General features: G+C 44.1%; 1 protein-coding gene across 1 annotated transcript; it reads right to left on the reverse strand.

The window, feature by feature from the left end:
- Positions 1-954: 954 nt before the first annotated feature.
- On the reverse strand, positions 955-7,569 carry LOC133907353 (alpha-galactosidase-like). The gene is made up of 15 exons (XM_062349377.1): positions 7,317-7,569; positions 5,814-5,872; positions 3,660-3,716; positions 3,537-3,571; positions 3,021-3,124; positions 2,789-2,864; positions 2,609-2,667; positions 2,453-2,518; positions 2,283-2,366; positions 2,127-2,191; positions 1,956-2,038; positions 1,778-1,868; positions 1,651-1,700; positions 1,397-1,537; positions 955-1,274 (listed from the first exon to the last, which is right to left on the reverse strand). Exons 1-15 carry the CDS (start codon positions 7,478-7,480, stop codon positions 1,191-1,193), a joined length of 1,218 nt encoding a protein of 405 aa, XP_062205361.1. The 5' UTR covers positions 7,481-7,569; the 3' UTR covers positions 955-1,190.
- Positions 7,570-18,826: the final 11,257 nt, after the last annotated feature.

The following is an 18,826-nucleotide window of genomic DNA, read 5'->3' on the forward strand; positions in this document are numbered from 1 at the left end:
TGGCAGCCAACTAGAGGTAGGAATCGACGAGGAAACGGTAGGGGGATGTTGACATCAGCGTAGAGGAACTTTGTATTGGATCGGAATCCTTCGAGAAAGTCTCAATCCACCAATTGGACTCTCGAAGGGTGATTGGGCTCGCGAAGGAAGAAACAACGAGGAAACCCTTCCAATAGGGAGGAAAGGGGGGAGAAGCTCGGGAAGTCCTCTAGGAAGCTCGGGGGAGTTCCCACCTTCGATCTCCGGTCTTCAAACGCGATGAATGGATCACACCCTCTCACTAGGGTTTTGGCAAGGCAAGAGAGTGAGATAGGCAATGAGAGAGGAGAGAGGCGATCGACTACTTAGGGGAGTCTTTGTGCGTTGGCGGTCAGACTGCGGGGAGCCTCGGTCAGATCAGGGGGCGGTTTGGTGCTGGAAGTCTCATGTCTTTTTCCTTTTTCTTATTCTTTTTCTTTTCTAATATCTATGGGGTCTCTCCTAACTAGCTTCTAAGTCATTTTCACTCTTAAATACTCACGTGTATATGAGGGAAATATGTAAAGTTTCAAAACACATAATTTGAAACAGGTTTAAAATTGAATTGATAATCAATTGCACAAAATATAATGCAATCCTGATTAGACATGCCTAATTACGTAATTAATATTTTAGGACGTGACAAAAGGCCTGGACTCACTTATTCTCCTAACTTGTTGGCACATTTGGTTGTCACGCAACGACATCATCTTCAACGGGCGTCGCATCTCATCCGACTACTTATTGGCCCTAATTTGGGAGGATGCCAAATGATGGTGCACCGCCGGCGCGATGAAACTATCCATCCTCTTAGCTAGGCTGCGTTGTTGGGGCTTGGTTTTTTAGCTAACACCGATGTTCAATCCTATGGTTGTTTTCCTTTTGTATTAGTGTGATTGTGTGTTTTGTATGATCTTATAACTAGACTCTCCAGGGTCGTCGTTAAATACTCTGTGTCCTCCTTTTCTTAATACAAAGATACGCAGCTTTCCTGCGTATTTGAAAGAAAAAATACACTTACAGTTATAAGTTACAGCTTTTTTCTGCGTAGCACTCCAGTATAAGCAAATGAGATCTCATTTCCTGATCTACCAATCCTTGTATGCATACCCTTCTCTTGAATCCTGATCGAACGGCTGCACTCCACTATGGACTCTCTCCTCTTCTATAAGTTACTTCGGCGTCAGGACGTACATCTTGCAGTCATGAGGTGCCACTGAAGCTGATAATTGGCCCTGAGCCGAGGACGAGGAGTGCTGCACAAGAAGATGGGAACATGTCATAACCAGCTCCAAGATCTGAAGTATGAATTCTGAACCATCAATCTTCACTATATGATTATGAAACGCGGTATGGGATCTGAAGAAAGCAAGCTTACCGCCCATAGATCACGAGCAGTGACAGCAGTGGATGGAGAAAGCCCGATGTTTGACCATTGCACGGTGATGGTTGCCTGGTAGCCCTGCCGGTTCCAGAGAACCACGGCCTTCCTGTTGTTACTGAGCGGCCCAGCCCAAACCTACAAAAGAACACGGCTTTGTCAGCTTCAGAATCATGAGAGGCATTGTGCGGTTTTTATGTGGAACTAACAGCTTCTTGAAAGCCACTAACGCAGAGGTTGAGGAATAGTACCTCCAATCCATTATCGGATTGCACTTTCTTTCCTTGGACACCTAGACTATCTGTTCAGAAAGTTGTTGTATCAGTACACTGAAAACTCCATACAATCATAGTTAAGTATGTGGAAGAGAAGTCTTGCCTTGGTTGACGGCGATGACCTCCCAGTTGCTGAGTATGTCCTTGGTCTGCTGGTTCATCGAGAGCACGTCGCACCCAATCAGAAGAGGAGCCTGCACAACTCAAACCAGGTATACAGTGATGAAATGCAGTACATTAAACATTGCAACATCATTGTTAACATACCAAAAAATGAGTACCTTGGAAAGTGCCCAGATGCTGAAATGAGAGCGGTACTCAGACTCGGACATCCCACCGTTGCCAACTTCAAGCATGTCAGGATCTGAGGTTGGAGCACAACAGGATCTATTGATCAGTTGGAAATTCATAAATGGTTACAACCTGTCGAGCAGACTCGTCTGAATTCTTACCATTCCATCCGCCAGGTCCGGCATAGGAAGCCCATCTGTCGTTCTGGTCTGCGCGGGATGTCATGCTGAAATATCAGAATAACCATGATCAATCCTACCAATTTCAGTAGTGACATAAGCTGAATTTCAGAGGGGATGAAATGAAATGAATGGCACCTGTCCCAGTTGTCTTGAATGTCATCAGTTGTTCTCCAGCTATTGCCCATGCTGCCTGCCCAGGTAGCAGGATTTTCTCTTCCCCTACATAGGGGAGACACAGTTAAAGAAATCAGTAACACGTTACATTTCTCTCATATAGACAGAAGTGTTGCTAGGAGGAAACTCACCATTCACACAACGAGAAGAAGATGTTTTTTCCATAGGTCTTCATGGCACTGCTGATTCTAGTGTATCTGTATAGCAATGAGAAGATACTCAGCAATCTGACATGCAAGGCTCAATGTGTCAGTCGCACCGCACTTTAAGATACTATTCTCGTTTACCTTTCCATGACACTCCTGCCAGCATCGTTGCAGTTGTCGTACTTCAGATAATCAACACCCTGGAGTTGAGAGAAGAAGAGTTAAAAGAACATCAGATATTCAGAATCATCAGATGATCAGCCGCTGTGTCAATGTTGATTTGACATCGGTTAATCAGGTAAGCAATAGAAAGCTATTTACCCAAGATGCGAAGGTTTTAACATCCTGCTCTTCATGGTCAAGTGATCCTGGCATTTGGAAACTGCACGTCCGTGTACTGCAATACACAGTGGCTGTTAGTTTCAGGTTCATTGCCAGTTTGTTATTACAAATTATTAGTTTGCTTGGGCTATTGAGGACTACAGTTACTCCAGGATGAGAATAAATTATTTCTCTTGTTATGATAAATCTTATAGCTAGCAGCATAGCGTACCCAGCATCACTGTAGATGCCAAGCTTCAGTCCTTTTGCATGCACATAATCTGCGAGCGCCTTGATGCCAGAGGGGAATGTTTGTCTATTTGCGACAAAATTACCCTGAGAAATAATAATGCAACTCTGTCAATACCGACAGTAGTATAATTTGTCACGTTGTCATGTAATAGATTTAAAAAGAAAGTAGGGGTGATTTAGCCATTAGGATTATATGGGTTACAAAAGTTTCTAAAAACCACCACTTCAAATTACTCATTATTTCTGCAGTAGTCCGCTTCTAGTACTTCAACATTTAAGTCCTCATTAGCAAATAAAAGCAATTTTTTAAGTGCTGCATAATCTAGTTGTTACTAGTGAGTTCACGTCCAGAATTTCTTGAAGCTCAGGACTGAATTTGGCTTCTTCTCGAAGCTCCTGTCCATATATTTCTGTGCTCACACTGGTGTTAATGCTAAAAATGATGTGGGTGGTTAGTGGTTAGCGTTGCATCCGTAGACAAAGTTTATCTCCTTACCTGGTAGTCCCTATCAGATTCTGCCCAGCAATCATCTGAAACAAGATATGGAAAACATTTCAGCTAAGAACTACTATGTGAACAATGTATCATACGAAATGGGGTTTAGATCGTAATCCTTACCTATATTAACATATTCATAGCCTAATTTCGCCAGACCAGTGTTGACCAATGCATCGGCTGAAGAAAAGATAACAGTTAGAGCAGTATAAGCTATAAGGATCTCACATGCTTCTATTACAGCATACTTTCTCTAAACCAAATTTGTATGGAACAATGGCAAGATTATGAATAGTGATGATAATATATGTTTTAACATCATAACAACTTTTTTGCATTATTCTAATATGCCAACGTGATCACGGGCATTTGTCCTGCATCAACTACCAGTAGCATGCAACTAGTGACTAAGTGGTTCCAGTATTAGTCATGGCTATAGGTCAATGGAGTCTGTCCAAGAGGAGCAGGTGCATCCCCAGCATCTTCCCTCCTCCTACTAGAACTGGTTAGTTAGGCTGCACCTATCCTTGTCTGACCCAACTTGTTGGCTCAAACGTCCCTTTTTCCAGTGCTTTCATGTATCAACCACCACCTCGATTCTATAGACCATGATGACACCATGTCAATTGTACTGATTTTTGCTGTCCGTTGGATCACAAAGATTGAGTGATTGACTGATGAGGCGGTTAATATATTCCGTCAGAGATCTGCCCTACACATGTCGTGGACATCCATGATTAATTCAGTTTTCAATCCAATCTTCAATGGACAAGTGAATGAATCAGTGGAGCCCTTTTATCAATGTATCAGCCTTATGGGTACGGTCCTCATCACCCTAATGAACATAGAAAAAGCTCTATGGACATTCTGCCAATAGATCCTCTCCTTTGGTAATTTTTCATTTTTTTTTGGTTACACATGTGGGCTTGTTTCTCTCAGTGACTAAGGCTAAAACTGAATCCTTTCCATTCTTCAATGGTAGATCAGACCAAATTTTGAGAGGTTACTATTGCAAAACTGTTAGAAATGCACGCACAAATACTAACACTAAAGATTTCTTTTACAGGTCAGCCTGATCTCTGAAGTAAACATGCATGCAGTTGAAACGACAGCGCTCCTACTGCATGGATTCATTGGCCCAGACAATCGCGCAGAAGCTAAAGCAAAAGCATCATTCTCAGATCTGATGCGGCAGGTGCTGAAAGAATAAAGGTCAGCTAGAGATTTGGAGGGCATGGAGCGAGAGTCAGCAGGGAGACAGAATCTGGCAATGTGCAGTGCAGCTAATCTGGTTGTCTTCTTTCCTGGGTCCCCACTACGACTACTGATCGCTGCATGATGTAAACAACTCTGCAGTGATCGTACAGTAATCTGGGCCGGCCGACGCCGGCACCAGATCGTGCGGCCGTGAACCTTGAACCGCCGTGCGGAGAGGACGGCGGGCGAGAGTCCGTGCCGCCTGTGCAGGAACCAATGGCCGGTGAGCGAGCCTCGGTCTGAAGAATGTCTGCACAGGCCTCGTGTGCTCCTTGGCTGATTGGTTGGTCTACCAACGTGCACCTGCGTGTATCATCGACAGCAAGGTGACTGGAGCTAGGGATACTTTGAAGGCTGATGGTGCCGAATGAAGACTCTTCCCATTCGTATCGCCGACGTCTAGGAATATATAAGTGAGTAACTAATGAGTAGTTTTAATTACTACTTAGTTTATTTTTTAAACTTAATTAGGCGGAAAAAATCTTTAGTTTATTTTTTAATTTTGATCGATCTAATAACCTAAAAATACAGAACTTACATCTCTATTGACCTACTTTCTATTTAGAGTGTTGTGGTCTACTATTACCGATCCTTACACAACTTACACAATTACATACCACCAAATTATCCCATGCCCCACTCTGCCTAAAAGCCTGATTGTCCTTTTAAAGGAAGACGATTAAAAGGAGATTGACACGCAATAAATTCTCTTGTGTGTCGAAGCACATCATCGGATTTGCTGATCTTAATGTGCCACCCAAACGAACATGATAGTACTCCGTTCAAAGATGGAAAGTGTATTTTGTTTTGAAAAAAAAAATCATCAAATTTAAAATTTGACCGTTAATTTCTCTTGCAATATGTTACCAATTGCTATAAAATTAATATCATATTAAAAGTACTTTAAAATATAAATCTATTAAAATAGATTTTATATATTACATATATATTTAATTTGACTAATTATTGATTAAAAGCTTTGTACGCATTTCATTACAGGAGTGGGATGAGTAAGCGAACCTGTCTGCTTGATGAGCTGCTCGTTGATCCCACAGCCGAAGTGGTTCCAACTGTTCCACCTAACACATTTCGTCACCACAATAAATAAATAAATAAATAGTTAGTTAGTTAATTACTGGAGAAATTAGGAGCCCCATGATGCAAGACCGATGGCCACGCGTGCGGGACCCCTGCTGTTGTACGACGTCATCGATGACCAGTGGTTGCAGTAGCCCCTACGAGTAGTTCAGTTAACCTTGGCATTGTTTTCATTTGCGAAAAGTTAAACTTGCCAAGTTACCGGCACTGAAACAGTTGAGCGGCCTCAGATATTACCAAACCCAAACCTAAGCCCCTCTAACTACTTACTACTGGTTAAAATGGTGACAGGTTATCGTTTGTCACACCATAAGAGTTGGATGGTCTATCTTTTTTAAAAAAATAATGAGATCTATTTTTATGGTTTTTTTATAAGGTTGAGCGAGGCTGTTCCATGCGTGTCCGCTCCGTGCATGCCCGTGCGAGCGTTCGAGCTTAACGTGGGCTGGCTCAAGCGTTCACATTGTGCGAGCGCCGTCCTTACCAAACAGGCTAGCATCCGGATGCAATCAAGAGGGTCTATCAGACGTGCCTAAAGCCTTTATTTTAATTTTTAGACATAGAAGAAAAGGAATAAGGGAATACTTAGTGGTGGCCCAGATCCGCTACCTTCGCTATGAATATTGAGATGGGAGTGCAGCAGACCAGTCTCTTGTGTATGTCTTGCAGAGTTCCGAGTGCATAGTTAAATCATATCGGCACGAGGATGGAGGCTAAAAGGGACAAGAAAAAAGGGGGCAACAGGCAACGGGGAAAAGAAAAGTGCATGCCGTCAAAATCATAAAGTCAAGGTAAATTTAGCCCGTGTCTTGAAGCCAAAGCCATCGATCCGATGCTGAATTCTACGCATCGAACTACTCTTGTACTGCAGACAAGAAGATTTCTTCCTTGGCGAGGACAAGAGAGAAAAAAGGCCACCACGAGCTCACCTAATCCTCCTCGACGAAGTCCTCGTAATCTCACGAGTCTCAAACAAGAATCCACCGCGGTAGAGACTAAAGAAAAAGGTAAGGAACAAAAGGAGCTTTAACAACGACGAGCCATGGCTCATGATGAAAGCAAGCTCAAGAAGAACGAGTCTACGGTTCAGCGGGATTAGCTGGGCTCTGTCTCTGCACTGCTCGCTTCCGACGCAAGCGAAGGACATGTCCGTTCCGTCGCCCGGAGGTTTCGTTTCTACGAGCAGCAGCAGCAGCAGCTCACGCTCGATGCTACGTGAAAGAAAATTCTGTTCCCTGTCTCTGCCCCGAGCATGGATTTTTGTTTTTCTTTTCAATCGGACGGTTGTTTGGTGGCGCCATTTGAGCATAGCAGGAGGAAACGAACGACGGCTCGGACTGAGCGGCGTGCTAAGAAGGCATCAACATCAGGAAGAGAGCTCGACGGCGGCAATGGCTCCGCCGCCGCGGGAGCGTGTGTACGTACCCCATCTGCGGCGTCATGCCGAGGCCGTTCTCGAACACCCGCCGCCGCGCCGCCCCGCGCAGCTCCTCCGTCCAGTTCCCCACCGACACCCTGGCCCCCTCCGACGTGGCCACCGCCACGAGCAGCACAAGCAGCAGCGATCGCCAGCTCGAGGCGCGCGCCATGGCTGCCCGGCACTGCTCTGCTCTGCTCTGCCGCTGCTGCTGTTCCAGAGCAGCGAGCGTTACTTCGGAGGGTTGGGGCTTGGGACGGTTGTCGGATCGGAGACGCGGTCACCGGGCGGGCTTTATATAGCCGCAAGCACGCGGCGGGGCGGTGGGCCCCACCCTGTCAGTTTCATTTTTTTAATCTTTTGCGTTCACTCTTCTGCTTGGCTTGCGTCGCGGGCTACTCTCAAGCTCTCACCTTGCGTCCACCGATTAGACTACCCCAATTATATTGTTTGCTGTTTTTACTTTTGTTTTTCTTAAAAAAATTGTTTTTATTATTTTTTTAAAAAATATTTTTGAATTTTAGCAGTTAGTTATTATAATAAATTTTTAACTTCTTAGAAAAGCAACTCTTAGTTAGCTCTTAGCTTCTAGTTTATTTTTTTTCAAAAATAAACTTCTGACTTCTCTAAAAATCACTTTTTAACGATCATGTTTATTTGAGCTTCTGACACTAGAGAAGTCAGAAACAGAAGCAACAAACATCATTCGATTAAGTCTTAAATGAGCCCCTCTAAAGTTTGAGCAAATGAACGCACTTTTATTCATCGTCTCCGAGTCATATATCCTCGCGGAACTCTGGTCGTTGAATCAAATTAACTTTAATGAATAACTAATGATTTCTCTTCTTTTAACCGTACTTTTTCCCATTAATAACAAAACAGATTATTTTGATATATAAAATATTAATTCTAATGGCTTTTGCTACTATAACCTTTCCGACCACGATTTTTTATTCTATTTCCTTCGGTTATTTCGCATTAGCCCCAGTGCGCATGAAAGAATTGCTTGATCGGTACACGTGTTCGTGGTGGGCCCAATTACTGACGGATCCAAAGCTAAAAATTAGGAGCTCTTACTCTTCTTCTTTCTCATCCTTTTTTTTTTCCTCTTTTCTTCATCCTCCTGCTTCTCTTCTTCCATGCCAAAAATTGAAGAGGACTTGGGGCCAGCAGTCAGTGACGGATGCAGTTCATACTTGGAGTTCATGGCATGGATACTGTTCATGGACGGTCGATGCATCCGGTGGCAAACACAAGATAGACTACTGTAAGGCTTTCTTTCTTTCAGTCTTCCCTTAACTTTTTCTTCCTCTTGCTCGTATCTCTCCCTCTCCATGGAACACCAGAGGGTGCAGGGGTTCCTCTGAAGATCTGCCCCGGGATGCATCCTGCATGGATGTATGCGATGTGATGGTGAGAATTACAGTGGAGCATGTCGCTGCTAATCACGTTCTTTGGGATAAGTTTGCGGCTGTAATTATGTAGGATGGTAACAGTATTTAGTGTAGTGAAGAGTGCGGCAAAAGCTCATCCATTTCCACAGCACTGGAAAGCGAAAGCAACATTTTCTAATCTCAGTTTTTTTAAAAAAAACATTATCTAATCTTACCCGTTCTCCTTTTCCTCCTTTTGGCGCCATGCACGCCTCAGTTTTTTTTTTTTTTGGCGACATCGCAATGCCCACCCAGTTTTCTTTCATCTTTGTGAGATTTTGAAAAGGGTGAAGTAGTCAACTAAAACATCCCTCGTCCAAACGTTTGCTTAGGTGGCTTTATTTTATTTTTTGCACAAATATATAACTTGTTTTTGTTCATTTCGATCAACTTATATCAAATCAGACTAGGAGATTTAATCCGGTTCTATTTTGCAGGTAAATAAAACTTGGCTTACTTAGTTTCTTCACCTGTGCATGTTCATAGCTGCAAAAGCATGTGGTTAACGATCAAAACAAATTGATTGCGATCGTTGCTAATGCTTTGTGATCAAAAGATGCACAATTCACACACACAGGCACGCGATTGCGGCAAGTGGGCGTATACGGCGCTGATGATCGGCATTGTAACCTTGACATTGACCCTTAGCACGGAGACAAGGCCATTTCATCTCCACGATGCATCCAATCTGCTCATTTGAAGCCGGATTAGTGGAGCTTGTTCAGACTTCAGACAGCGCACTCGAGAAGAGCTCCATTGCCAGTGGCTCACCTCAATGATGGGTTCCGGTTCCGGTGGTGCTAGTGCCTAGTGGACAGTGATCAGTGGACGAAGTCGTCATGCCTCACCTGATCACTTGGGCGCTAATTAGTGTGAGCTGAACAAGTGTTTAATTTTTTTTTGTCGAACTAGATACTCCGAATTCGAATCAGATTCTTACATTTGTGTCGGATTCTAAGTTGTATTTTACGTATTTAATTTTTTATTATCGAATTGAACACTTAAATTCAAATCAGATTTTGATATTCGTGTCCATGTCAAGTTAACACTGCTCTAATCCGCCATTGACAATTCCAGTAACCGCGTCGAGCTTCTGCCTGATGCTAGTAGCTAATAGTGGATGTGACATCAAGAGAAAAGAACTGAGCAGGTGCAATTGACAGAGCAGAGTTGGCCAACAACATCATCTATAGAATACAATATATAGAGTGTACCGACTCTGCCGGCAGAGATTGTTGACTTACGTCGTGGGACGGTGGGAGTGCCATCACCACCAGCCGCAAAGTTCGCAGAAGGCATTGGATCATTGGGCCATGTATGATCGCCCTTGTTTTTTCTTGAGAACGATCTATCGTGTGATCAACTTGATTTTATCGGATCTGGATATGTGCACTAACGACGTATTTTGCCTCTGTATGATCATGGGAGCATCAAGACCGAGCAAACGGAGGATGCTCCACGATTTGCCCCAGGCCTCCAATCCTAGTCGAGATGACAAACACCGTCGCTGGTATCCGCTAACGCTGGCATAAAATCCTCTGGAAATTCAATGGCTCCTACTTCCTAACCATGGCAGATGATAGACCATAGGGAACCAATTCCGTTACGTCAAAAGGACGTGGTCACTGCACGTGAGCCAGGACGTGTGGGGTCCACATGCCAGTGACTATAGTCAAACGATGATCTCAATCCAACCATAGTCAAATGAGGACAACACTGGGTTTCTGAGCATCTGAGCGGACTGGACTGGAGCTCAGGGATTTCAATTTTGTTTTAAATTTTTTTTTCATCGCTGAAAAGACTAAATTTTATGAAATTTCACCAAAATTTTGATCATTTTTCGTCATTTTGCTCTGTGAGTCCCACATGTCAGAGAAAGAAAATTCCAAAACTATATATTTCATTCTCCTCCATGATCCATGAAAAATTGCCAAATTTTTGGTAAAATTTTAGTCCCTGCCGGAGCTTATCCATGGGGAACGTCGGGCAGAGGAGCTAGGTGAAGTGTCACGGATCATCTCCGGTGCCTTAAATTTTATTATACTAGTCTCTAAATCAATCGCCGATAGAGTACAAGTCTTACAACATATGATAAACACAGTCATACAATAAAAGAAGTAGTAAAATAAATTCATCAAGCCAATAGTACATAAAGGATTCCGCTAAGGCTCACTAACAACCAGATCCACATCATCAAAGGGCATAGCATGGGGCATGCCATTCTATAGGCAACTCGGGTACGGACACGACCAACTTAAGCGTCAATCTCACCATTGGTGTCAGTGAAGTTCAGATCCTCCTCTAAAATCATAAGCAAGGGTGAGTACAAACGTACTCAACAAGTTTCAACTCTTACCCTATATCAAGGGGTATGAATACATGCATACAATATTAACAAGAGGATGGCTATAAACTTAGTTTTGTGGAAATGTCAAGTTTACACGTGCAGGAGCTTATTTTCATAAGATGGATTTTGTGAAAAAATATATCATCATTATTAAATAAAGGAGGGTTCGGTTATGGTGGAAAGTCACTAGGGCTTAAGTTTTAATATTACTGGACACTCCGTCTATAGCAACCCACGGCATATTGCCGGACCTATTTCCAAAAATGGGCACACCCTGCTCACTCAAACTCCAAGGAAACATACAACCCATGCTAGTTATGGTGACCGAATCATAGTTCATTTATGACCGTGGACACAGCTATTCGAATAGTTTTACCATTACAGAGTGGTACACTTTACCCACAAACTGAATTTAGCAACATACCACTGTCGTTGCAATATGACTCAACAAAGCTATTACCCATCATAGCTTCAACGTACTTGTCGCCTACGGAAACTAACTCATGTCTATTGTGTTTTGCTCAGGGAATCAATTGACTCCATCTATAATGAAGAAGACTGGATGAGTAGAGGGGTACTCCTGTACCGTAAGGATCGTTTGATAGAAGAATTATTCCTACGAAACTACTATCCTTCATCGGTAATTTCTTATTTTATAATAGGTTCCTAACATGCAACTAGGTCTCCAACCGCGTCGATAAGCCTGCACCTGGTTCATAGTTTCCCGTTACACTCCTGCCTTCGGACAACTAATAGACTAACTAGTGACGTTTAGATTAAACCTTGCCATATACAGAGTCGAGTAGTTGTACTATGAACACTAGATAAAATATCACACTAACTTTATTCTTAACCGAACCAAGGCAAATATCTCCACAATAAGCCTGCCACATAAGCAAAACTTAGCTCCCAAAACATTCCCAGCAGGAACCTAATTTGCCTCAGCGCTAACAGATTTTCTTTTGTTATTAGCTATCCGGTAACTCTTCCTATCCCAATAACCCACACATCATCAAAGCACCATATTTTACACAGTTCATAAAAACTAATTATGATAAAATATAAAATAACAGTGTAATACATAGCCTAAGCATACTAGTAACAAGGAATTTGTCTTAGCATAATTAATATATTGAGATGGTAATTCTAGAGTTATTGATGTTATATTCGGAATGATAGTAATCAGGCTGGCTAATCTACAATAGGATATAACTAGAGCAACTATTCAAATTATACTGATAAATAATACTCATACAACTATTTGGTGGGAAAATAGCTACTACGAATTATGGTGATAAAACTGGGTACAATTTAATCAACGAGGAAAAATAGATTGAGACTTGCCTCCGCTAAAATCCTCAAGGGGGTCCTGCTCGAAGTCTTGCGCTCCCGACTCCTCCTCCTCTTCCTCGTACACTCCAATCTCTAAAGCGCAACACACAACAAATAAAATAAATACACACAATCACACAATTTAGCCCCAAAAAATTATAGAACTGAGGAGAACAAATAGGGCTTAAATTTAGATTAATATTAATAAAATAATTGTTAAAATCGGAGCTGAAACGGAGGAGAAACAAGCTTCCAAAAATTAAATTTAGGAGAAAAGAATAAGGTTAATGTTCATATTTGGCGGCCAACAGACAGGTCTGTTGTGCCATGACTGTCACCAAATTATTTGCAGGAGGGTCAGACAGTTCTCGATCATTCTTATATTCTATTTGGTTTTCTGCTTCACTTTCTCCTTGATTCTCCTCTTCTACTCTATGATTCTCTGCTTGACGCTAGTGATGTTGTCAGATCCTGGTGGAGTGCTTGGGTGCCATATATTTTAAGAGAGGAGGGGAGAAGCGGAAGCTAAGAGCGGATACTAGGTTGTTTTAGTTTGCTATTATTTTTTAGAAAACATCACAAGGCTCCAAGCTATGTTAGCACATAAGGGAAAGCTCACTCAAAGCAAATCACACAACCAAACTAGCACAACAAGTTCTATACAACGAAGGGAAGGATATAACACTGGTGGCTACTACACGTGACTACACTATGGTACATAAAAGGGTACACATGTCTACTCGTACTAGGGCTGAACCAAGATGCTTCATTTCTCTTCGTCAAAGCTCTAAGCTTCCTTGGCTCTAGTGGCGTCCTCATCCTCCTTGGCGAGAGGATTTCCTAGTGGAGTGAGAGGAGCGTACTCTTCATCTTCCTCCACACCAGGGGACCGCTGAGTCAGAGGGAGAGGTTCTTCATCGCTAGTAGCCTCGTGAGGTGTGGGCGGTGGTGGAGCAAGAGCAGTCTCCGAGAACTTTCTCTTGATGCTCCCCATAAAGCAGATAGGGATTCCTTGAAGTACCAGGCGTCCTCCTACTTCAAGGATGTAGAGGGTCCTGCTGTTGGCATGATCGATGAGGTAGCTTCACTGATCAGCCTATTGTGGCATTCTTTTGCTGCCTTTCCTGCTTCTTTGGCTGCCACAACGTGGCTCTCGGCTTTTGCAGTTTGGGATCTTTGGTTTCTGGGAACAAGAAAAAAAAAGTTACTATTTATAGTATTTTTACTGTTTATTGAGGCTGGCCAGAGTTGGGAACGACGGCGTCCAACAAGGAAAACATGGAAAGACGATCTAGGCAGGGTTTTTGAGCGCTTGGAGTGAGTGTGGGGTGCGAGTGAGGGATCTCTACACTTGACTTGACCGATGAGGCACCATTGGCGATCGGCAACGGGGGCAGAGGACGGAGGCCATGATGGCTCAGTGGCGGCTTGGCAGAGAGGGGGAGGGGTTAGGCAGAGGGGCGAGAGAGGTGAAGGGTGGTCGAGTGAAGCTCGCCGTTGGGTCTAATTGGCCGGCGGCGGTCTCTAGTGCTGGATTGACGACGATTGTCATTGTAGGGAAAAACAGTGAGAGAGGGAGGAAGAAGAGCACCTTTGGCTTCCGTGGAGTGAGGCAGGAGTTCGGGCAGTGCCTTTTATAGGCGGAAGAGGGGGGGGGGGGATAGCCACGACAACGATCGGCAATCATGGTGGATGTCTGGCGGTGGCGTGTGGCTTTGGCCATGTGACGGGGCCGATGTTAACTTGCACTAGTGGTTGAGGTGTAGGTGGTGACATCTCGCGCACGTGCAAGCACAAAGAGAGCGAGAGAGAGGCGGAAGGGGAGGCAAGGCCGTGGTTGGCGTTGACCTGTTGTTGCCCGTACATGGCTCGGTCCGTGCGGGCATTGTTCGCTTGTCACCGGCTCTTGTGCGTGGTGACCTCACAGAGAGGGGAGGGGAGACAGGGGGCGGAGGCGGCACGGTGATTTGCCATGGCGGTAGCGGTTGTCAGGAACTCGAGTGCGCGAGGTAGGGGAAGGAGAAGAAGGGGGGTGGCGTCGTGCTAGGCCCGTTAGGCCAACGGGAGGGAAGGAGGAGCGGGCTCAGCCTAGGGAGAAAGAAAGAGGTGGGCCAAACTTTGGCTCGAAACGGTTCAAAGGAGGAAAAGGTGAATTTAATCTTTTAATTTATTTTACGACTTGTTTTGTTTGAATTTTTAGAGGTGTTACACCGGCCGACCAAACGTGTCAGAGTGACGAAACTGACACTGGATGACTAGAACGCATGAGGGGGGGTGGGGGGGGGAGGGAGACGGTGAAACGTCTTGCTTGCTTCTCTGGCGGCGGACGGCACGGCCGTGACGCCGGAGCAGCGGAGCCGGTCCAGGGATGCCCGGTCTTTTCGCACTCGCGGAGCGAACTGCACCGTGAGTTGCTTTCTCCGTGGGGCACCATCAACCACTCGTCCACTCCCGATCCGGGCCCCGAGTCGACCGGCGGCGCGCGCGTCCCTGTCCGGCGAAGCGCGAACGCACGCGGCACGCGGCGTGGGAGCAGAGGATCGAAAGGAACGCCAACGCCAGGGGTTAGTTGGAGCCCACCTAGCCGACGAGGTGCCGAATTGGGCAGTGCGGCGGGCGCTGGCGTGGTCCGGCGTCGGCGGCATTGGCTCATTGGCTGCGCGTACGTACGATCATCGTGCGTCGTGCACCGACCAAGCAATCGTGGGAGCAGAGGATCGAAAGGAACGCCCACGCCAGGTGTTGGTTGGAGATCGATCAGGAGCCCTGCCAGCTGCCGGCCGCCTAGCCCGCCTAGCCGGCGACGTGCCGAATTGGGCAGTGCAGCGGGCGCTGGCGTGGTCCGGCGTCGGCGGCCTTGGCTCGTTGGCTGCGCGTACGTACGCTCAGCGTGCGTCGTGTACCGACCAAGCAAGCGATCAGGAGGCGAACGCCGCATTGAAGCAGACTCGATGGGATTTGCAGGTTTTCATCTCAATCCTCAAACTTCCACGAGATTTTCCATCCACAAATGTTTAGCATTCTCATAAAAAACACATTCATCACCGAGCATCATCTTATTATCTACTCCTAGACTCTGCAATCTGTCCCTGTCACCCCACATCCCCTTCGAGCCGTGTCCTTCTCCGAGATGAACTGGTCACTCGATTGGCTTGACGCAAGTAAGCTCAAGACCCATATCGGTCTCCTTATCCGCACAGTCGCGCATGCTATGTGGCGGATCAACACACGTGGTACTCGATCGACCCACGCACTAGAGGCCCACCGAGATCGATCGGTCGGCGGATCCAACTGACCTGACGTGCATGCGTTTGCTTTGATGTGGTTGGTTGCATGCATGATATTGCTAGCATATATAGTATGCATAGGATGAGAGGTAGCATGTTGAACGATGCGATATTTATCGAAAATAAGAGTGTTGAGTTAGTTTATCTGTTTGGATAGGTTGAGTTAAATTTATATTATATTTATTAAATATGAGACTGTATGAATGGATATAAGAGTGTGATTATTATTGGTTGTTCATATAAATATAATTTTATAATACTGATAAGTGAGCTTGTATGAGCAGATATAGAGTTATGTATCTACTAGGTCAGACTGTGAAGGGATGTTCAAATAGAGTTTTGTTCTTAGGCCAAACTACGAGCATATTTTTTTTTTATTAGTTCAAATTGAAATAATATATACGAGCAACTAAACGTACTTCTTCTTAAAATTATACATATTCATTAGACCAAATTCCTCGTATGCGGGCAACCAATTAATCCCATTTGCTTCCGGCCTATGGCCTTAAACAGAACGTCTCTGAACCTTCACTATCATGCCAAGGTCTCTTTGGTCCGTAGCTGCCTCCAATCAAGCCAAGCGCATCTATGAATCGATGTTTCTAGGCTGAGTTCAAGATTGGCCCCGATCGCCCTACCAGATAGTGTACCTACTTCCACATTAACAGTGAGCAGATACCAGGTAGTGATTGAACAGTTCAGTGCTCAACATTTGGCACATGATCGAGCCCATGATTCCATCCAAACATAGCTTCACGACCAATGAAGGCAATATTGCACGTACACCTGCACTGCATGTGATGATCGGCAATGTTTGGTCGTCAAATCGACAGTACCGGCTGGTGTCGGACGGAGAAGGCTACAAAATTCGACGCGGTCGATTTCATCTCAGGGTTCGCTTTCAGCATCGTCTTCGGGACCTCGCTTGGGAGCTGCGCAAAGGAGGGGGACGGAGCAATATGCACCGCCGCGCCGGTCGTGCATGTTCATCTCCGGTTGTTGCTGTCGTTCAGTTTCAGAAGGTACGTAACAATAGCTGCATTTTCATCTCCGGTTGTTTTTCTTGCAAGGATAGATACCATCTCAGAACGCAGATCAGCCACTAGCTGCACTTTTATCTCCGGTTGTTTCTTGCAAGGATAGATAACATCATAAAATTAAAGGAGAGGGATGAAATTTGTTTTTTTATAGAAAAAACTAGTTGGTTAAATCATTTAAGATGTAAGACATCGTGTTGAGAAGTTGCAGTTTTTCTTTACGCCCTCTCCATATTTGAGCATCTATGCTCTCTATAATATACAAGCATTACTCATCTCTCCTCTCTTTGTAAAGCACATAGTTAGCCACATGATTAAAATGATAGTTTTGATTATACTACATACAAATATTAATCATCTTGAAGAGCTAAAGAAATAACGTATAGACGTTTATGCATTGAAAGCTTATTTCTTAATACTAATTTTTTACTCCCCTCTAAAATGTCACCTAAGAAATAAAATATTAAAAGTGGCCTAATAAGGACTTTACTATGATTATTTCTTAAGAATTGTATCCTTGACCTAACAACTAACATACATCAATAGCGAACTGGTAGTATATTGCAGTGTGGTAGGTACCAAGAAATTGGCTACTCTCTGCTCGCACACACCACCATTAAGATATCTAAATAGGCTGTGTCTATTAGGTCAGTTTAATACCTGACACTATAGGCACGACCCAAACACCATATGATGTCACGGGCCGTACCTGAACTGAGCGTGTGACATGGCATGCTGCACGTCATAGCCCAGCTGAGTTGGGTCGGCACAAGCATAGCCGACCTCGGGTCGGTATGGGCATAGGCACAGCTCGACACACCTAGGTCATCCAGACACGACACGATAGTGGCCCGACAAGGCACAATAGTAGCCCGGCTCGGCACGGCTGGCCCATCACGACCCACCAAGAGCCGTTATGCGTGGGGTTGGCCCGGCAGGGCATTGTCGGCACGGGTTGAATGGGCATCGCCCGCCTGTTTAATCTGTTTATTTTGAATTTTGTAGCTGTTTTGTGACCGTTTGTGCTAAAAAATTGATTTTTTTTGTAAAAAATCACCATTTTTCAACTATAAATAGAGAAACATCATGCCCTTCCATTCCACACCAGCAATAACATTTGCTCTCTTATTTTCTCCTCTCATTCTTGTCTCAAAGTTCCTAAGAATTTACGATAATTTAGCAAAATTAGTTTGAATTGTTTCCAAAAATCCGAGAAATTCCAACACCCTCATCATGTTGTTTTGAAGAAATCTTGGAGATTTTTTGAATAGTTGTTCTTTCATTTTTCTTCCATTCTTTGTTTTTATTTGTTTATTTCTAACTTCGAATATTTAAATTTTTTTTTAGTGCCATTCAACATTAAACATGGACACCGATGGTCATGATCATGATAATACGTCCATCAATTATGATTTTTTTTCAAGGACTTGTAGGGGACTATGACTCCTTTGATAGCGGTGTTGCAGGTGATGGACCCGACGGTGATTCTCTAGCAGCACCTCCATCATCAAGTTCTATAAATGCACACACGTTAGTAAGCACTGGCTCTAAAGGATCAAGAGCCACTACTTTTGAAATTTGGCAAGACATCGAAAAAATCTACAGAGGGGAAGACAGGGTAAATATTAGGTATGCGAAGTGTTATATTTGCAAAATAAATTATCTGCAAAGTCCTCAGGTAGAACAAGACACTTGAAGAGGCACGCCACAACTTGCAAGTGAAAGAGTGGAGCAACCATGAAGCAGACGTTGCTGTAGTATAACCATGACAACTCTTTTTGTCATTGGAAGTATGATTCTGCCAATGCTCGAAAAGAGCGCTTCATTGCAAGAGAGGATCTACCACTCAACATCGATGAGTCCGATGTGTTTGAATATTACATTAAGCAAGCTCATAATCCTAGGTTCGCTCATATTTCTAAACAGACAACTATAAGGAATATGGTAAAATACTACAATGAGTGTCGTAGCAAGCTTAAAGAAATGTTGCAAATATATGCATTTTTAGTTGCTTTGACATCTGACATATGGGTAGGTAGAGTTAAAGAGGATTATCTTAGTGTGGTTACTCATTTTGTTAAT

Source organism: Phragmites australis, chromosome 24, assembly GCF_958298935.1.
Source record: "Phragmites australis chromosome 24, lpPhrAust1.1, whole genome shotgun sequence".
NCBI classification, from domain to species: domain Eukaryota; kingdom Viridiplantae; phylum Streptophyta; class Magnoliopsida; order Poales; family Poaceae; genus Phragmites; species Phragmites australis.

Excerpts from the sequence above, each read along its gene's own strand:
- LOC133907353 (XM_062349377.1), bottom strand. The coding sequence starts at position 7,480 with ATGGCGCGCGCCTCGAGCTGGCGATCGCTGCTGCTTGTGCTGCTCGTG. Across the intron at positions 5,873-7,316 it reads GGCATGACGCCGCAGATGGG|GTGGAACAGTTGGAACCACT; the intron begins GTACGTACACAC and ends GAAATGTGTTAG. Across the intron at positions 3,717-5,813 it reads GCAGCTCATCAAGCAGACAG|CCGATGCATTGGTCAACACT; the intron begins GTTCGCTTACTC and ends TCTTTTCTTCAG.